The sequence below is a fragment of the Salmo trutta genome, chromosome 29 (assembly GCF_901001165.1).
Source record: "Salmo trutta chromosome 29, fSalTru1.1, whole genome shotgun sequence".
Classification (NCBI taxonomy): Eukaryota; Metazoa; Chordata; class Actinopteri; order Salmoniformes; family Salmonidae; genus Salmo; species Salmo trutta.
In genome coordinates this window covers 36,418,926-36,440,742 of record NC_042985.1, presented here as the reverse complement: position 1 = coordinate 36,440,742, position 21,817 = coordinate 36,418,926, and the positions used below count along the sequence as shown (strand labels likewise).

Here is a 21,817-nt window from a genome sequence, read left to right as displayed (position 1 = left end):
AGAGTCATGTATAGAAATGCCCAGTTGCCCATTATTTTGGCTACCATGTCTAGAAGAAGAGATCTCAGTGACTTTGAAAGAGGGGTCTCAAAGGAGCATTAGGGGGTTTAAAGTGTGTGTGTGTGTGTGTGTGTGTGTGTGTGTGTGTGTGTGTGTGTGTGTGTGTGTGTGTGTGTGTGTGTGTGTGTGTGTGTGTGTGTGTGTGTGTGTGTGTGTGTCTCAGTCACCAGATGTCAACACAATTGAACACTTATAGGAGATTCTGAAGTGGCGCCTGAGACAGCGTTTTCCACCACCATCAACAAAACACAAAAATATCGAATTTATTGTGGAAGAATGGTGTTGCATCCCTCCAATACAGTTCCAGACACATGTAGGTATAATCTATTCCAAGGCGCATTGAAGCTGTTCTGGCGGCTCGTGGTGGCCCAACGCCGTATTAAGACACTTTATGTTGGTGTTTCCTTTATTTTGGAAGTTAACTGTATGTATGAGTTTAACACAGTAGCATATTCTTGGTGTGTTCCTTGAAGCGCGTAAACTCGATTTACAAGGGAGCTGGCCATGGTGCTGAAAACTGGACGGCGCGCCTGTTCAAAAACGACTTGTCTTGTCGAACTCCAGACATCATCCCGTTATCTTACTTGGTTATCTGAAGTACCTGATATCGTGAAACTGTCACTGCACGTATTAGCTAACGTTTTTCAAGAGATTGAATTAGCTTTTTCTTACAAGGCTACATTGTCAAAAGCACTGAAATACCTAGACTAGGCTAAAGAGCAAATTAATCAGACAGTTACCATTGACTGCAACAAACATCTAACACAGCACTGGACCACTAATTCACAACTTTTTTTTTTACGCCACTTCGAAGAAATGACCAAATATAAGCAACCATTTTAGATCATAATACACAATTTAGCTAAATCTGTTCTCAGGAAAATTACATTTTAACTGGAGCCCTCTACACCCGTTTTCAGTTCGGCAAAGCGAAGATTGAGCGATTAGGAATAACACTAGGCCTTCAGGTGATTGGTTAGACTTGCATGACATCATTAACAGTCCGTTCTCTCGTTGTCTGTGAGCATGCAAACTTGGAGAAAAAAAATCAGTCTCTCACAGATGAGGGCACATCTGCCGGAGTCTGAACTGCCTCTTTCGAGAGAGACTTGCACACCTCAGCTCGGGGCGTTTCGGTCACCAGTCACTTGGAATTGTACTCTCCTTATCAAGGCTCTCTCTTGTACCTGCCGAAAGACATTCTGACATGAAAATGCATGATGTGATCCAATATGTGCCAATTATTATGATATCGCACAAAATTAGGACATCGTCATCTCTATCCTTCAGGAAAAACTTCTTACAGTAAGATTGAGAGAGGGATTTTTGCCTGGTTGAGTACCATCTAAACATGCAACATGAATCCCACTAACAGCACTGGAGCTGGTGGGCTTGCGCCCTGGAACTTAAACAGTAAGTTATCATATTTATAATGCACTTTTCGCATTTGAAATACAACAAATGGGAAAGATGGGCTATTAGACGGAGGAAATCGAACTCCCCTGCAAACAATATAGTCTATAGGTTTTAAACAATGTGTGCATTCTGAAAAATCCACTTTTGCAAATGAAGGCAATTCAAATAACTTGTCCCCGAGTTCTCATGAACGTTATTTTAGAATCCCAAAGCATAGACTATTTGCAGATGTATTAACAATAACGGAATCAACTACATGAATTGTTCTCAGAAATACCACTGTGTCACCCCTTATGATTTCCACCATTTGATAGCATATCAAAGTGACTGAGAAAAGATCGCGTAACTAGGTGCGCTAGATCAATTCGTATGGTTCGGCTGTGATATCTGAGTAGGCAGTCTTTGGGTTAGGCTATTATAGAAAAACCCTTGCCATGTGCACAAATAAAAATAAATAAAAACATGCCTTTCAATATGTTGTGGTCCTATCGACGTGATGTTACAGTAGGCTATATTAGGCTAAACAATTTTAAAAGATGGTCCGACTTGAAGTAAATTAACTGTAGCCTATATATCCTTATCTAAAGAGATTCAAATGTGTACTAACTTGTGATCTTCATCTTACATTTGTGGTGTTTGTATAACTAACAGTTTATGTAGTCGTAGATTATGAAGTTTGAAATCTCAGACACAATTGCTAAAAGTGTTGTTCTAATGAAAGAATGGAACGTGCCCGTTATGGAAAAGGGCGCGTTAAGATGGCACCACACTGTTATTTCACAGTGCTCTTCAGATAATTTGGTGAGTTAATTGGGTGTATATTTGACCGCTGGAGTTTAGGCCAATTATGAGAGGTGTATGCTTCTGGTTCTGAGGAAGTTCATGTAAACATTATTAATGCGTGACACTTGCTTCTCCATTTTGGGCTCTCTCTCTGCTCCCATTAAAATGTCCGACTCATTGCTGTTGTTGAATGAATGCATTTTTTTATTTTTTTCATTTTGGGGGGTGCTGAGGTTTCTAGATCATAGCTAATCGTATAGGGAACCCCAGTTCAGCCAAAGCTCCCAATGCAAAAACTGTGCTGATGTTAATTTACATCTAACAGATGCAATTTACATTAATCTGTAGTCTAAGATAAAGTTGATATCAACATTATACAATTGACATTTGCATCACAGTGCAGACACCCAGTCCCCTATACTCACTGCACCTGCAACTGACACAAAGCCATTTCACAATTCATCTTACTCCCCCCCCACTTCTTTGTCCCAGCTGCTGGGCATCCCGGAGAGACCTGCTTTAAACTGTTTTAAACTTGCTGAAGGCGGCTTTTGGTGCAGGGAAATGCCTGAACCTCATTGAGATGCAAAGCTCTCCCTGCAGCCCCTCGGAAATGAGCATCCCGACTGTCAGGATTTGTGTCCCCTCTACAATCATCAGTGGCAGCAGCGCGCAGAGTCAGACACACAGAGCTCATCAAATGTCTCACAGCTGGGACAGCAGTAGTCCTCTTTATGACTCAATCTAGTGACAATCTAGGAGTGGAGTGTGTTTTTTTTTTTTTTGGTGTGCTGGGTTCTAATCCTGCCCCTGTTTTGGTCCATGGCTGTGATGCTTGGCGGCATTTGGCGTGGTGGACACTTTCAGCTGGTCTGATTTAAACTGCATGGGACAGATTGTGGATGGGGTCAGGCAAGCCATTGTCCTTCAACCCAGATGCATCAAATAGGGAGCCATTTTGCTAATTGAGCGTGAGAGGCTGAGAGATCTGTGATGCTCTTTTGGCCATCCGCTGGCCCCACCCCCTGGCCAGGGTTACGCCTTTTCTACCAGGGTTGGGCTCAATTCGAATTGAAGGCTGTCAATTCAGGAAGTGATTTGAATCAAAAATTCAGAAATAGCTTCTACTTTTCAGTTTACTGAGAAGTCATTGAAAATAAATTCCTTTTCTTTTCGATTATTGGTTTGTAATTTTAGTATAGTTCTTGAATTGACTGCCTGTTCTCTAGGAAAGAGTCAAAGTAAAGTCACCTACAGAATTTGAATCATTTAGGACGTGTGGAACCTATTTAGGATGTTTACTAGGGTGAAATTAGCTCAGCACAAAAAAAACTCCATAGGTGTACACTATAGTCAGAGCGATAATGTAGAGTATACATTTCCTCCTTTAATGGGGTCATATGCTACGCCCAACCCCCATATTAACCCCAATACTCCCTTTCTGTCTGCCTGCTTCATAACCTAGTTTTAGGACTGACGCTGCTGCAGCACTGCTGTGTGCCAACGTTGGGCACAGATGTTTCACACTGGCACAAACGGGCACAGACTGGGCTGGATGAGTTAACATAGAGGCCAGGGTGTAGAGCGATGCCTAGGAGACACATTTCATGCCCTCTTCAGATTCACGAGCTCCAGGAATTTAGTTAGCTCTGACTCAGGGAGAGATGGATCATCTTTCCTAGGGTTTAGATTTCATGAGACTGCCCACTGGGCACACCACATCATTTCCACATGGACAGTTGGGTAATATTTGGTTGAGACCCCTTGATTAATGAGATTACAACCTATATTCACCCGCTCAAAAATATTGCCAAAAGTTAGTTGAATTTCAAATGTTTATCACTATGCCTTCAACCATTTAAAAGCACAACAAAGTTCAAATGGGAATACAATGTCAGATATTTTGTTGATTTAATGTGTTATCCCTGTGCTTCATATAATAGCAGAACCAAATGACCCGGATTTCAGTTGAGATTGCATTAAAAGTCCATGGTGCAAGTGATCAATGCCGTTCAAGAATCTGCACAGATTATTACAGCAATTGTGAAGATTGCCACATACCCGCGACGACCTATGCATGCAATCTTGAGCATGCACACTTTTTTAAATATAATTACATAAGAAGACATTTATAGTTACAGAAATCTCAAAATGTAAATGTGGACATGGATGTGTTAGCCATTTTAAGTTTGAATTTTACATTTGTTTCTAAAACAGCCTTAACTTTAGGCTAATTACTGTATAAAAAAATGTGATAGTGGAAATAACATTGAAGATCTGACATTGTTTTAAAGGTAGATATTCATCATATTTTATGTAAGGTTTGTCTATGCTGAAATGTGGTTACCATGATGATATAATCCTGTGGTTGAAAATTCACCCTCAAAACAAGAGTTTGTTGATTACTTTCTTCAAATCCAATGTATTTTCCATGTCACAATACGTTGACAAATTACGTTGAAACAACGTTGATTCAACCAGTTTGTGCCAAGTGGGTGTAGCCTCCATTGAACTGTAACCCCTCCCCCAGAGCATCCCATTGGTTCCTGCATGTGGGTCATGATTGTCTATGCAATTAGAATGTGGGTCAAAAGGGAAGTATTATGAGTTTTTCGTTAAAGCTATGCCATCATTGTAGTATAATAAATATGCGATGTTTCATCTTAAAATGTATGTGTAATCTGTTGATGCGTTGGATAACAGATATACCAGCCACCAATGCACCCCTCTATCAACGCTGTGAGCAAGGGATGTAATAAACAAAGAGACACAGACACCGACAACCTCACCGGGAATGCAGTGATCGGCAGGTGGGGGCGAAGGACACTGTCTACCGGTGTCCTAGCTAGCTACCGGTGTTGCCCCCACCTCTCACCTGTGTACCGGAGTCCTAGTTAGCTAGCTAGCTAGCTACTACATAGTGTCCTTCGCCCCCGCCTGCCAAGCGCCTGCCCTCGCCGTAATGTTAACAGAACTGCGGGAAAGCAGTGTTCGGCAGGCAAGGGCGAAGGACACTGTCTGCCGGTGTCCTAGCTAGCTAGTGGTGTCACCCCCGCCTCCCGCCTGTTTCTTCTTCTTCTGTGAGGTTTATCTGCAGGTTGGTATCCAACGTTATGGTACATTACCAGCAGCCACTGTAGTCTCCTGCCTGTTTACCTAGTTTAAGTTTAAACATTCTTTGAATAACTAGTCAAGTGATTTCGTAAGACAGCTCTGCAGCATACTTAAACAGCTACTAGCCAGACAGCTAGCCTAGCTAAATAAGATGACTCAAAGACTGTACAGTATGGGGAGCACAGAGATACCGTTAGATGGTTGTCTGGCTGACTGGCTGCTACTGCCTGAGCAGAGATGAGATTATGACTTTAAAATAATTAAAAATAATATTGTATTATTGGATTTTCTATTGATGTCTAGCCAATGTGGACCTGACAGAGACAACGGAACATTTTGGCAATTGAATGTTCACTATTCTTGGCTTTGGAATTTTCATTAAAAAGCTCTAAAATAATTGTCATGTCATTATTTCATAATGCATTTAATGTTGTAATAACGAACCAAAACTGAACCAACCTGGAAAAGCACTAATGGCTCAGCAATAGTTCCCTCCATGATACCGATTATTTCAAGACAATGGTTAGCAATAACTACACTATTCTATGGTATGTGATCATCTCTCTCTCCCTCTCTTCCTCTCCCTCTCGAAGTTCATGTTTCATAGGAGGGCCTCGTTATTCATAATGCTGCTGTGCTCCAGCAGCAGCTTTAATTACATACGGTTTAATTGAAGAAAGCATGGCTCTTATTGTAATGTCAGCAGTTGCCTATCAGCGTTGCCCAACACCCCTGTTTGTAGCCACGTCCTCTATTTCTAGCATCCTCTCTCGTCAAAGCCACAGTAGCTACTGACGTTATAACTAAGATCAGATTTAATTAACGCATTGTTGTTGCAAGTTGACACAGTGGCTGTGACAAAGACAAAATCCACACTAAAGTCGGAGGGAGAACAGCCAGTCAAGACCATAACAGAACTAAAACATGTACACTACTAGTCAAAAGTTCGGACACACCTACTCATTCAAGGGTTTGTCTTTATTTGTACTATTTTCTAAATTGTAGAATAATAGTGAAGAAATCAAAACTATGAAATAACACGTACTGTATGGAAACATATAGTAACCAAAAAAGTGTTCAACAAATCAAAATATGTTTTCGTAGCCACCCTTTGCCTTGATGACAGCTTTGAACATTCTTGGCATTCTCTCAACCAGCTTCATGAGGTAGTCACCTGGAATGCATTTCAATTAATAGGTGTGCCTGATTAAAAGTTAATTTGTGGAATTTCTGTCCTTAATGAGATTGAGCCAATCAGTTGTGTTGTGACAAGGTATACAGAAGTGGTAGACAGAAGATAGCCCTATTTGGCAACAGTCCATCATTACTTTAAGACATGAAGGTCAGTCAATCCAGAACATGTCAAGAATTTGAAAGTTTGTTCAAGTGACTGGAAACAGCCACCTTGTCATATAAATTAGTTTGATCAGACAGTTAATAATCACATTTACAGTACATGTCTTTAATTTGAATTTCAATGATGTATGTCACCATGACATATGGACATGACATACAGACTTTACCCTCCTCTTTCCCCTTATCTGTCTCGCTTTCTCTTTCTCTCTCTTTCACTAAATCATCCTTTAACCACACCATCAGAAGTTTCGCATAATTCTTAAATATACGTTTATTTGGTAATGAATACAGTAACTATGTTTGACATTCTCTTTAACAAGGCCAGTACATTCCTGATGGCCCAGCAGAGTTGTGCCAGTGGCATGGATGTTTCTCTGCAGGTAGTTACATGGCACAGCATGAAAGCCTGGATAATGAGAATAAAGGGAATCAAAGGTAGAGCATGTACCATATCAAGCAGCTTACAGCACAGAAGAGGATCCCTACAGCATGCAAAGGGGATGTTCACTGAGCCATGCATCCTATATTTAGCATTATTATTAGACCCTCCCTAATGTTTAGAGCTCCGAGTCTGTTCCCATCAAGATTTACCTTACAGCAGGGGTGTCAAACTCATTTGACCCACTGGCCGCATCCGCACTTAAAATGTATTATAATCAATCTCCATCAAAATTTGCAAACAATATTCCCCTGTCCAACACTTTTGGGATTTCCGATGCTCCTTGACTCTCTAGTTTTTGTTTCGATGACTGTTAGTAAGCTGGACAGAGTGAAGAGATTATAAATGTCGGACCATTATCATTTCTACAGGGTTTTGATTTGGTTTTAGTCATTTAAATGTCGATTGAGATAATTTTGCCTCAAAATATATATCTTATTTCATTTTTTAACTCAAACCACCCACGGGCCGGTTGTGCAGTCTCAATAGTTCAGAAGACCAACGCAAGAGAGCACGATTCCTGCACATACTGTTTGCTAGCATTACCTTAATTGCTGTAGATGTAGACAATGACAATGTGTTCTTGCTACAACTGATTCTTAAGTAGGCTTACCCAAGAATAGCTTGATTAACCTATGCTTGAAATGCATAACAGTCCGGTGCATATTCTGTGTATTAGTAAAGTACATTTTCGTGGTTGTTTTTCTGCATGTGATTGCCCTAATCCCTTAGTTTAGTCTTTATTTAGGCCTCAGTTTAGTCTCTGTGTTCAACGTTATGTTTATTAGTTTAAGAGACGATACGGCATACAAGGATTAATATTCTACTCTCAAATCCTTCATGAAAATGAAAGCGTCTCAGAAGATGGAGTAATCCTATTTCTCTAAATAGTTACTACAGTCCCTGTTTGAACTCTTGATTAATGAATGAACGTATTTGTCAGCAGCATCTGCTGTTTGTGGCATCCTGCTGTTCATCTTTGGCAAGTTATGTAGAGAAGTAACTATCCGTGGTTCTGGAACCGTAACAGTCTGGGTAACTACAGTATAGGCCTATAGCTTTCTCTTGGGAAATACTTACCTCTAAAAGTATTACATTGCCAAAAGTATGTGGACACACGTTCAAATGAGTGGATTCGGCAATTTCAGCCACACTCATTGCTGACAGGTGTATAAAATCCAGCACACAGACATGCAATCTCCATAGAAAAACATTGGCAGTAGAATGGCCCGTACTGAAGAGCTCAGTGACATTCATCGTGGCACCATCATAGGATGCCACCTTTCCAACAAGTCAGTTTGTCAAATCTCTGCCCTGCTAGAGGTGCCCCAGTCAACTGTTAAGTGCTGTTATTGTGAAGTGGAAATGTCTAGGAGCAACAACGGTTCAGCCGCAAAGTGGTAGGCCACACAAACTCACAGAATGGGACTGCGGTGTGCTGAAGAGTGTAGCATGTAAAAAGCAACACTCACTACCGAGTTCCAAACTGCGTCTGGAAGCAACATCAGCGCAATAACTGGTCGTTGGGAGCTTCATGAAATGGGTTTCCATGGCCGAGCAGCCGCACACAAGCCTAAGATCACCATGCGCAATGTCAAGCGTCGGCTGGAGTGGCGTAACGCTTGCCGCCATTGGACTCTGGAGCAGTGGAAACGCGTTCTCTGGAGTTATGAATCACGCTTCACTATCTGGCAGTCCAACGGACGAATCTGGGTTTGGCGGAGAACGCTACCTGCCCAAATGCATAGTGCCAACTGTAAAGTTTGTGCCATAAGCGTCGTAAGGGACAGACCAAGGCGCAGCGGGTATAGTGCTCATCTTCTTTCTTTATTTAGAGAGAACACTCAAACAAAATAAACAAATGACAAAACAGTTCCGTAAGGCACACAGGCTATACAGAAAACAACCACCCACAAACCCAAAGGAAAAAAGAGCTGCCTAAGTATGGCTTCCAATCAGAGACAACGAAAGACACCTGCCTCTGATTGGAAACCATACTCAGCCACACATAGAAAATGAAAACTAGAACCAATCCCCTCTAAACAAACCAACCCCTGCCACGCCCTGACCATACTACAATGACAAATGACCCCTTTTACTGGTCAGGACGTGACAGCCCCCCCCCCCCCCCCCCCCGCAGACCCCAACTGCACCTCAAAACAAAAAACCCCACAAAAACAACCCCAAACCTAAAGGGAGGGAAGGGAGGGTGGCCACCGTCAACGACGGTTCCTGTGCTACACTCTACCCCTTCGCCAATCCTCCCACTACGGAGGTGGCTCTGGCTCTGGGCGTAGCTCCCGTTCTGAAGACTCTGGGCTGCAGACCACCGCTGAAGGCCCTTGGCTGCAGACCACCGCTGAAGGCTCTTGGCTGCAGACCACCACCGGAGGCCCCGGGCTGAGGGGCGTCGCTGGAGGCTCCTGGCTGAGGAGCGTCGCTGGAGGCTCCGGGCTGAGGAGCGTCGCTGGAGGCTCCTGACTGGGGAGCGTCACTGGAGGCTCCGGGCTGAGGAGCGTCGCTGGAGGCTCCGGGCTGAGGAGCGTCGCTGGAGGCTCCTGACTGGGGAGCGTCACTGGAGGCTCCGGGCTGAGGAGCGTCGCTGGAGGCTCCGGGCTGAGGAGCGTCGCTGCAGGCTCCTGACTGAGGAGCGTCGCTGGAGGCTCCGGGCTGAGGAGCGTCGCTGGAGGCTCCGGGCTGAGGAGCGTCGCTGGAGGCTCCGGGCTGAGGAGCGTCGCTGCAGGCTCCTGACTGGGGAGCGTCGCTGCAGGCTCCGGGCTGAGGAGCATCGCTGGACGCTCCGGGCTGAGGAGCGTCGCTGGAGGCTCCGGGCTGAGGAGCGTCACTGGAGGCCTCCTGCATGGAGCTGGGACCAGACTCCCCGGACTGGGGAGACTTACAGGAGACTGGGTGCGCAGAGCAGGCACGGGGCACACTGGGCCGTGGAGGTGCACCGGCAGTCTGGAGCTCAGGGCTGGCACACCCCGTCCTGGCTGAATGGTCACTGTAGCCCGGCATGGGCGGAGCGCTGGCACAGGGCGAACTGGGCTGTGCTGGAGAGTGAGGGCTGCCGTGCGTAGAGCAGGCGCAGGGTAAGCTGGACCGAGGTGATGCACTGGCGGCCAGATGCGCTGCCCCGGCGCACTTCTTCCTGGCTGCCGGCCAACTCTCGCCCGGCAACGCTGCGGAGCCCGTATTGACCGCACTGGACTGTGCGTGCGTATGGGCGATACCGTGCGCATTTCCGCATAGCTCGGTGCTCTCCTCGTCACCCGCTCCCCACGGTAAGCACGGGGAGTTGGCTCAGGACTCCACCCTGACTCTGCCCAACTCCCCGTGTGCCCCCCCAAACATTTTTTGGGGGCTGCCTCTCGCACTTGCCTCTTGGCTTATACAGCGCCTCATAGTAGCGCCGCTCTGCCTTCGCTGCCTCCAGTTCCTCCTTCGGTCGACGATACTCCCCAGCCTGCCTCCAGGGTCCTTTCCCGTCTAAAATCTCCTCCCACGTCCACGACTCCAAATACTTCTCCTGCTCCTTACCCCACTGCTTAGTCTTCTTTCGGTGGGTGGTTCTGTCATAAGCGTCGTAAGGGACAGACGAAGGCGCAGCGGGTATAGTGCTCATCTTCTTTCTTTATTTAGAGAGAACACTCAAACAAAATAAACAAACGACAAAACAGTTCCGTAAGGCACACAGGCTATACAGAAAACAACCACCCACAAACCCAAAGGAAAAAAGAGCTGCCTAAGTATGGCTTCCAATCAGAGACAACGAAAGACACCTGCCTCTGATTGGAAACCATACTCGGCCACACATAGAAAATGAACATAGAAAATGAAAACTAGAACCAATCCCCTCTAAACAAACCAACCCCAAAACACACAAAAACAACACCCCCTGCCACGCCCTGACCATACTACAATGACAAATGACCCCTTTTACTGGTCAGGACGTGACAGTTTGGTAGGAGTAATTTCCATATCACATTCTTAAAATAAAGTGGTGATCCTAACTGACCTAAGACAGGGAATTTTTACTAGGATTAAATGTCAGGAATTGTGAAAAACTGAGTTTAAATGTATTTGGCTAAGGTGTATGTAAACTTCCGACTTCAACTGTATATAGTGAGCCGTTGTCTTTAAAGTAGAAATCTTCTTGATATTGGTCGAACAGGAACTGGATCAAACTTATTAGAAACTGATATAAAATCACTGAGATAAATGACCTGTCATGTATATGTAGCTGTATTTGATAAAATATAGTATTTTACCTGCAGCATCAAAGACCAAAATGCCTAATCACAGTATCTGGCCCGTGGCGGCTGTGTTTTAGCAATTTTGGCATTAAGGGCTTTCAAGTGGAGTACATCTGTTTTCTCTTGCTAGACATAAGGATATCACAGTCATGCCAAAATGGAAAGACATTGCTAGAGCCAGGAACAGTAATTCTGAGATTTTACACTGTAAGAAAATCACCTATCTACTGTATATTTAACTATTTCTTTCTAATTGCATAATTCCTTGGCAGGGACTGAAAGACATAAAAGTTGTCTGTTTAATTATGGAAATTGTTACATAGTTTTACACCCGAACAGTAGAACCTCGATCAGTGGGCTCAACGTGGGCTCAGTTATTCACATCTGAAAAAAGCCAAGTCACTGTTCTCCTTAAGCTGGGTGGCTGTGAGGGATGTAGAGTCTTTTAGCTCCCCACTTATCAGAGGTACATTTCTACATCATTCAGATCAGTTAACTAAACACATTCCTTTATATGAGGAATCCCTCACGGACAGACTTTTGGTACCATGTTGTCAAGACGTTCACATTTCCAGAGCTTGAAGGCAGGTAAAAACACAAATCTCACACAAATGTGTTCAGCCAAGATACCAGCGTTGGGGAAGCCACTCTAAAATAGTTTATTAGATACACCCATCTAGTTCCGGGTCGTACCACCCTTTGCCTCCAGAACAGCCTGAATTCTTCAGGGCATGGATTCTACAAGGTGTGGCGTTCTAACATCGCTCTATTGATATTAAGGGACCTAACGTGTGCCAGGAAAACCTTCCACACACCATTACACCACCAGCCTGTACTACTGACACTAGGCAGGATGGGGCCATGGACTCATGCTGTTTACACCAAATCCTGACTCATCAGCATGACTCCACAGGAACCGGGACTCGTCGGGGAAGGGAATGTTTTTCCACTCCTCATTTGTCCAGTGTTGATGATCACGTCCCCACTGGAGCCGCTTCTTCTTGTTTTTAGCTGACAGGAGTGGAACCCGGTGTGGTCGTCTGGTGCAATAGCCAATCGGTGACAAGGACCGACGAGTTGTACGTTCTCAAATGCTATTCTGCACGCCACTGTTGTAGTAGTTCACTACATCCAAACCACTTGGTGAAAAATCATCATATCTAAAATACAAATTGCAAGAACAGATCACTCTGGAGTCAGATGTTAACAGAATGTGTAATGTAAACACAAAACTATGTTTCAAGCGAGAACTACGCAGGTCTGATGCCGAAAAATAAAGGAAATTCTTGCCTTCTTCAACCCTATTTTCTTTTAATTTAGCAAAAACGTAGTGTGTAGTTCCAGTAGTTAGCGACACCGCTACATGGCAAAAAAGTAATTAACTACTGGAACACTACCAAGCTACTTCATATTGAAGTTAAATTACTAGTTGAACTACCGTACATGACGTTCACTACTCCCGCACACTGCAAGATACTGAAACTAAGAGCAATTTTAAAGTTAGCAGCAGGCATCTCTGTCTGGCTGGAATCAAAAAGAATGGTTTATTCAGTCACCGCCCCACAAGTGCGTAATATGGATTTTGGACTGGTTTGATCTCCTCTGAGTTATTTTTAACTTCAAAGTTGGCTGAACAGTGAAAAAGAACAAACCTACGATATGACCATAGGTGGTTTCATTTGATTCCTGCCTCTCAGTTGTGGACCGAACCCTCTCATTCTCTGTTCCACCTTCTGGAGGTCAGAGCAGTATACAACAACAGAAGACAGAGAGCATTAAAAGCAGCATGTCACATCCTATATTCTGACTGAAAGACAGGGCCATATCTTTGATCATTATTGATAAGATCTCCTGTATCCCCTAGCAAAACGCTGCTTTACCATTAGAGGGCAGCCTTTCAATGGAATCATACAATCACACCATCAAGCTCTACTAAAGACACACTGACATACACACGTTGCAGTAACACATAGTTGTAATATGGATTATTATAGTTGTTAGCTAGTGTTTTGTATAATTTGATCTCCTTATTGAATGCGGTTGGTTTGTCGTTCTATGCCCTGCCTTGCATTTCTACCGTTGTTGTTTTTTGAATTATTTGATCAGGTTTTACACAGTTGGGTTTCCAAACTACAACACCACAAACAGAACATTTAACTATAGTGCTTTAGCAGAGGCTATCCCTGGACAGAGCAGAGACTGACTCAGCTATACTTTCAACAGTATGTCCTCCTCGAGCTAGTACTGTACAGCAGAAGTGTCTTGTGTCAGGACTTACCCCTGTAACTTTTCTGTTTTGCATTACAAAGCTTTACAGTTGGCTGACAACTGAGCATTTCTGCTGAGTATCGGGGTGCTGTGCCGATGATTACGAAACTTAGGGAAATGCCTTTTATATTCACAGTCCCTCCATATTTAATGTGGGGGATCCATTGCTGGCACAGATAGCTATCCGTGATAGAAATGAAATGGATTACTATTCAATGCTAATGGTAGGCTAATTATGCATAATTTGAGCTCAGAGTCGCATTTTCTTACACATCAATGTTACGTCGCAGGCTTGGCTTGTGTATTTCCATCCGTTGTTTTTCATTAGTATGCAAGGGGGAAATACCTTTAAGTACTTAGAATCTCAACTGTTTTAGAGAGGTTTAATAATTAACCTTTGGGTCGATCTAAATGACCAGAAAGAGACGTTGATGTTTAGCGCTGTGCTTAATTTAGTTCTCTGTGATGTCTTATTGAATGAACAGACAGCTGCCCAGAGCATGCTGGAGAATACATCACTGAAGAGCAATGCAATACGAACCCAACCCTCCTCACCCAAGGCCATTCACCAGGAATGCTGTCCAGGCCCATGTTCATGTCATAAACCTTTTGTCGACAAATGTTTTCATAGGAGCTAGGTAAACTGAAGGATCTGTAAAATAACTCTGGCATGCATATCCACTAGCTCAAGTCGTCAATGGCTTAAACATTTACTACAATATCTAATTTGGAATGCAAATACTCATTTGCATATGCACATGCTCATAAAACCAGAACACATAACCAAGGATGAAAACCCAACCAGGCTATTCTTCACTTGGAAGTAAAAACATATAGTATTATGCGCTTTATAACGTCTTCAGACTTTCATACTGTGGATCACGTTTCAAGAATGAAATGTCTTGGCGAAGAGCATTTCGCCGAGGGCAATATGTTACATAACAGTGGATATGTTGGGAGGTTTGTGCTAAGCATCCAGAAATTACATATTGTTATCATTGTGCTTCCTTTTCAGGCTCCTTGAGCAACATTTCCAGTGATGTCTTCTCAGCCAACCTCAGCTGTAATGATTCTGGCACCAATGAGACCTGTGTGGCGGGGGAGGAGGTGGTGGGAAGCCCCTATAAAGCCGTGGAGATGGTCTTCATCGCCCTGGTTACAGGCTCCCTTAGTTTTGTCACTGTCACAGGCAACATCCTGGTGATGCTCTCCATTAAAGTCAATCGGCACCTCCAGACTGTCAACAACTACTTCCTGTTTAGCCTGGCGTGTGCAGACCTTATCATTGGTGCGTTCTCCATGAACCTCTACACTGTCTACATCATTGTGGGCTATTGGCCCCTGGGACCTGTTGCGTGTGACTTGTGGCTGGCCCTGGATTACGTGGTGAGCAATGCTTCTGTCATGAACCTTCTTATTATTAGCTTTGACCGCTACTTCTGTGTCACCAAGCCCCTGAGTTATCCAGCCAGAAGGACCACCAAAATGGCTGGGCTAATGATTGCAGGTGCCTGGATTCTCTCCTTCATTCTTTGGGCCCCTGCTATCCTGTTTTGGCAGTTTATTGTTGGAGAGCGCACGGTTCCACCAGGAGAGTGCTACATCCAATTTCTCTCCAACCCTGCCGTCACTTTCGGCACAGCCATCGCTGCCTTCTACCTGCCTGTGGTCATCATGATGGTGCTCTACATCCACATCTCTCTGGCCAGCCGCAGCCGGGTGTCCAAGCAGAAGCCTGATGCTGAGAAAAAGAAGAAGGGCCTCAAGATACCTAACCCACTCAAGAGCCACATCCTTAACAGACAGAATAACAACAACCAGTCCCCCAAGCCCAATCTGGAGTCCTGCAACACTGGTGAAGCTGTGAAGAATGGCAAGATTGAAGAGTCTGTTGTTTCCACCAAGGCTGACACTAGTGTCAATCGAGAAGAGAAAGAGAGTTCCAATGACTCCAGCACAGCCAGCATTGCCCCAAAAAACGCCAAGGAGAGGACCAACAGTGAAGCCACTGTCGGGGGGGGTTTTGGCGTTGCTCCTGCACCAGCTCCTGCTCCTGCTCCTGCTCCTGCTCCTGCACCTGAACCTGCACCTGCACCTGCACCTGCAACTGCACCTGCACCTGCACCTGCACCTGCACCTGCACCTGCACCTGCACCTGTCAAACTCAACCCTGCCTCTAAATGGTCCAAGATCAAGATTGTAACCAAGCAGGCTGGTGACGAGTGCATTACCGCCATCGAGATTCAGCCACCCATCCAGGGGAGCGAGGGCCGCTCTATCCCAGTCAACCGTCCCCGGAAGGTGGCGCGCAAGTTTGCCAGTATTGCCCGCAGCCAGGTGAAGAGGAAGCGCCAGATGGCAGCCAGGGAAAAGAAGGTGACCAAAACCATCTTCGCCATCCTGCTTGCCTTCATCCTCACATGGACCCCGTACAATGTCATGGTGCTCATCAGCACCTTCTGCCACTCCTGTGTCCCGGACACTGTGTGGGCCATCGGCTACTGGCTATGCTACGTCAACAGCACCATCAACCCAGCCTGCTACGCCCTCTGCAATGCCACCTTCAAGAAGACCTTCAAGAACCTCCTTATGTGCCAGTATAAGAATATTGGAACAAGATGAGCTGGAGCATACATACAGTAGTAGGGCTGGTGAGGGGTAATATTACTGAGACATCTGGAGGGCTGAGTGGTACAGTAGGAGGGGAGGAAGGAGCCTCCACAGGGAACCTCCTCCTCAGTCATGCTTATGAAATTATGTCACACTCAATGCTCCTCTGAGATGTCTTGGCCACAGAAGATAGTAACATCATAGCTATGTCCAAATGATACAGTGTGAATATGATGGCCAATGTGAGGATGGGGCAAATGAAGAGTCTGAGATCAGCCAAAGTTCTGGAGTCTAAACATGTCTAAGTTATCTTCGTTGCCTCTTGGACCCTTAATGTGAAGACCAACAAGGACTAATTCGTATCCACTGAAATGTGGTAAAAATCTTCAAAAAGCCCAGCTGAACGTCAGTAGACTAAGGCCAGGCCAACACCTGAGTCATCCCTCTCCAAGATACCACCACCTAACCAGAGACACTGAAGGCAGCGTTACATAATGTCTGGGTGTACGTCAAAAGGCACATTAAAAAGGAGCTTGGAAATCTTCCTTTATACAACAGTATAAAATGAAGCAAGCATGAGCTGTCTAATTCAACTATCCATTTCCTCCTCTCCCTCCTCCTTATTACTGAGAGAGTTAACTCTTCACGGAAATGGAGGCACTCCCTCACATCAGTGAATCATTATCGTAATGTGATATGTGGTCATAACATGGAGAGCAAAAGACGATATGGATTCTTTGTTGTCGCAGACTGTCTACCCTCAAGGCTAGTTGCACGCACGTCCAAGTACTGCAAAATACTGCTGGTGACTTGAAATATGTTGTTACCCCCAAAAGTACAGTATGCATTTCCATTCACCTCCCACTGACCAAAATATTGATGTATCTGTTTTGCTCAAAAGTGATCTTCAAAAGTGACAAACAGTTGATGGCAGTACAAGGCCATGGCATAAATTAACAACCAGTGTTTGGCTCCAAATAATTAATGTATCTTGTTGTTATGTTATAAGGAGAAACACCCACAGGCAACGGTAAAGCTTTAATTCCTTGCCAGCTTCACAATTATGAAAGTGTTTTTTTTGTATTTATTTAGCCTTCACTGCGAATGGAACTACCGGTACAAAAAACAAACACTTGTTTATATGGGATACTTATCTCGAGAGTATTAAACATATTTTCTATGTTATCTCCTGCCTAATTAAGAATGTGTAAATAGAAGGCCATTGTATGCTCTAAAAAGTGCAGTTTCTCTCATGCATTTCATATCTGAATGTTTGTACCTCTCTTGTATTGTTTGTGGTTTACACCTAATTTTACAAATTGAATATAAAAAAAAAATATATATATATATAACTGTATGTATATGCAAGAGATATAAAGAGAGTGTATTTCTAAATTGATGTAAAGTCAGGAATTCTGGGAAAACAGAATTGTTTTTGTTTAGAATTCCATTGGTGACTAAGTCCCTTATATTTGTAACTTTGTCACTATTCTCCATGTTGGATTACAATGTGTAAAGTCCACCTTGTACCTCCCCAGCCTATATCCATATTCATGAGGTCACACCAATCAATAGGTGGGTAATATTACTAGATTTATCTAACTGGTTCGACGCATTTTCAAAGAAGGACCTTCTGTCAAAGAACTAAATGCATCAAAGTAGGGAGTAGTGGGAAAATAACGCATATTGTCTGGGCATGACCTCGTAATGTAAAATGACCAGCTACGGATGTGCATCCATATAAAACTGATTTTGAAATGAGCATGGAGTGATTACTGTGGTGGTAAAGCTTAATGAATAATCCTCCTTTAATGAATGAATATAACATTGGCATGACAGACTGGGTGCGACCCAAAAAAGGGGTGTACGGGAGAGTGTAAAACATGACCGCAGTTTCCTGTAGTATGGCCCTCCCTTAAAACAACTATCCAGAGACAGTGTACAGAGGATTGTATCTTTTTCTAATGCTTAATAAAGATTGTGTACCATTGGAATAGTTTTTGAAATGATTTTACATGTACAGTATACTTTCTGATTTAATATACAGTATTAATGGAATATATTTTGCACACTACGAGTATTACCAGTCATACTATGGAATATAAAGTTAACGTTGACAGTTAGTGATATCTGTTTGAGACAATGGGAGGAGAGCTGGGGCCGCTGACCGAACAGGGACACAGTATGAGCTAATGGCTGTGCTGAATGCCCATGGGAGTGCCAGATCCAGCAGGAACCTCAGGGCCAAAACACAGCAGCACAAATTATGGCACCACGACTTCAGGTCAGCAAGGCCCTGTGGGCTTTATAACAAATCTTCTGGTTTGCCCTGTTTTAAGGGCCATTTGGTTTACTCATTCAACCATGCCTATTTCTCGCAATAACGATGAGACATCACCTGACGTTTGACATCATTATCTTTCAACTAGTGCCATGCATTTTGTTTCTTGATCTTACAGGTCAACAGTAACATAGTAGTGAACATGACAGGTCCAGAAATGAAATCATGTTCTTATTAAAGGGGGCTGAACGTATTGATTTAGTCTCGGTTTCAATCGTTCTCATTAGCAAATGAAACTGAGATTGAGATTTGGGTCTTGAAGGCGTGCTTTGATGTGGGCGTCTTTTATGTGTGTTTGCAGGTGGGAGGCGTTTGTACATTCACTCTGCCAAAACTGTACACAGTTACAGTCACTCTTTTAGATAACTTGAAACAGTCTAACCAGGTCTTGTGTCTGGAAGTAGCCTAGGCTAGCTAGCGAGCTAGCCAACTTCTTTCGCCAATCAGCTTCAGCCAGACGGTGTGTGACTGTGGCAAAGTTGGTTTGACTTTGCATAGTCTATCTGTGGGGCTAGTTTGGGACCGTCAATATATTACACAATGTAAATGGAGAAATATTTAAATGTTGCACACCTTTTAGATCTCATTAAATGTGTGCAATATTTGTATACGAATTTCTACAATTTACAGTTGGTTTGAGGTTTTTATGTCATACTAATTTGGAGCTATTGACATCTTAAAATATTGTCCCATGTATGTAGATTGTGTAATTTACTGATGGTCCCTAACTAGCCCCATAGGGATTAGAGGTCGACCGATTAATCGGAATGGCCGATTAATTAGGTCCGATTTCAAGTTTTCATAACAATCGGTAATCAGTATTTTTGGCCACCGATTTGCCGATTATTTATTTATTTATTTATAAATATTTTTTAACTAGGCAAGTCAGTTAAGAACATATTCTTATTTTCAATGACGGCCTAGGAATGGTGGGTTAACTGCTTTGTTCAGGGGCAGAACGACAGATTTTTCCTTTGTCAGCTTGGGGATTCAATCTTGCAACCTTACGGTTAACTAGTCCAATGCTCTAACCACCTGCTTTACATTGCACTCCACGAGGAGCCTGCCTGTTACGCGAATGCAGTAAGAAGCCAAGGTAAGTTGCTAGCTAGGATTAAACTTATCTTATAAAAAACAATCAATCAATCAATCATAATCACTAGTTAACTACACATGGTTGATGATTTTACTAGTTTATCTAGCCTGTCCTGCGGTGCATATAATCGATGCGATGCGCATTCACGAAAAAGGACTGTCGTTGCTCCAACGTGTACCTAACCATAAACATCAATGTCTTTCTTAAAATCAATGCACAAGTATATATTTTTAAACCTGCATATTTAGTTAATATTGCCTGCTAACATTAATTTCTTTTAGGGAAAATGTGTCACCTCTGCAACAGAGTCAGTGTATATGCAGCAGTATGGGCCGCCTGGCTCGTTGCGAACTGTGTGAATACTATTTCTTCCTAACAAAGACAGCGAACTTTGCCAAACGGGGGATGATTTAACAAAAGCGCATTTGCGAAAAAAGGACAATCGTTGCACGACTGTACCTAACCATAAACATCAATGCCTTTCTTAAAATCAATACACAGAAGTATATATTTTTAAACCTGCATATTTAGCTAAAGAAAATCCAGGTTAGCAGGCAATATTAACCAGGTGAAATTGTGTCACTTCTCTTGCGTTCATTGCACGCAGAGTCAGGGTATATGCAACAGTTTGGGCCGCCTGGATCATTGCGAACTAATTTGCCAGAATTTTACGTAATTATGACATAACATTGAAGGTTGTGCTATGTATCAGGAATATTTAGACTTACTGAAAAAATAAACATTTTGTTTTCGAGATGATAGTTTCCGGATTCGACCATATTAATGACCTAAGGCTCGTATTTCTGTGTATTATTATGTTATAATTAAGTCTATGATTTGATATTTGATAGAGCAGTCTGACTGAGCGGTGGTAGGCACCAGCAGACTCGTAAGCATTCATTCAAACAGCACTTTCGCGCGTTTTGCCAGCAGCTCTTCGCAATGCATTGCGCTGTTTATGACTTCAAGCCTATCAACTCCCAAGATTAGGCTGGTGTAACCGATATGAAATGGCTAGCTAGTTAGCTGGTTGCGCGCTAATAGCGTTTCAAACGTCACTTGCTCTGAGACTTGGAGTAGTTGTTCCCCTTGCTCTTCATGGGTAACGCTGCTTCGAGGGTGGCTGTTGTCGATGTGTTCCTGGTTTGAGCACAGGTAGGAGCAAGGAGAGGGACGGAAGCTATACTGTTACACTGGCAATACTAAAGTGCCTATAAGAACATCCAATAGTCAAAGGTATATGAAATACAAATCGTATAGAGAAATAGTCCTATAATTCCTATAATAACTACAACCTAAAACTTCTTACCTGGGAATATTGAAGACTCATATTAAAAGGAACCACCAGCTTTCATATGTTCTCATATTCTGAGCAAGGAACTTAAATGTTAGCTTTTTTACATGGCACATATTGCACTTACTTTCTTCTCCAACACTTTGTTTTTGCATTATTTAAACCAAATTGAACATGTTTCATTATTTATTTGAGGCTAAATTGATAGTATTTCTGTATTATATTAAGTTAAAATAAGTGTTCCTTCAGTATTGTTGTAATTGTCATTATTACAAATAAACCAAAAAATCGTCCGATTAATCGGCATCGGCTTTTTTGGGTCCTCCAATAATCGGTATCGAAAAATCATAATCGGTCGACCTCTAATAGGGATATCCAAAGTCAAACCAAATGTACGATGGTCAGTGTGCTGGGCACTACTGACCATCGTGCTGTCAGCTGGGTGCTGTCAGCTGTAGGCAGGAATGAAATAAACCCAACCGAAGGAAAATTGTTATGTACCCTTCATGCCATGACAAACCCTTTGTTCCTAATAATCTCTCAAATCTCAAGTTTTGGATGAGACTGACTTTATGACCAAAATTATCATATTTACACTTTGTAGTACATTTTGACACTAGAATAAATGTTTCTGACACATATCGATGCCACATAAGCCATATTTGTTTTGATTCAGTCTCTCTTTAATAGCATAAATGTAGTAAGTTTAACTGCCACTATATATTTCAACAAAAGCAGAGACTTAACAAACCTTTATTATGAAGAAACACGAAACAACCAATAG

General features: G+C 43.2%; 1 protein-coding gene across 1 annotated transcript; it reads left to right on the top strand.

Moving 5' to 3' along the window:
- The first annotated feature begins 1,125 nt into the window (after window positions 1–1,125).
- Window positions 1,126–18,296, top strand: LOC115167529 (muscarinic acetylcholine receptor M4). The gene is made up of 2 exons (XM_029722019.1): window positions 1,126–1,473; window positions 14,708–18,296. Exons 1-2 carry the CDS (start codon window positions 1,419–1,421, stop codon window positions 16,312–16,314), a joined length of 1,662 nt encoding a protein of 553 aa, XP_029577879.1. The 5' UTR covers window positions 1,126–1,418; the 3' UTR covers window positions 16,315–18,296.
- The last annotated feature ends 3,521 nt before the right edge of the window (window positions 18,297–21,817 follow it).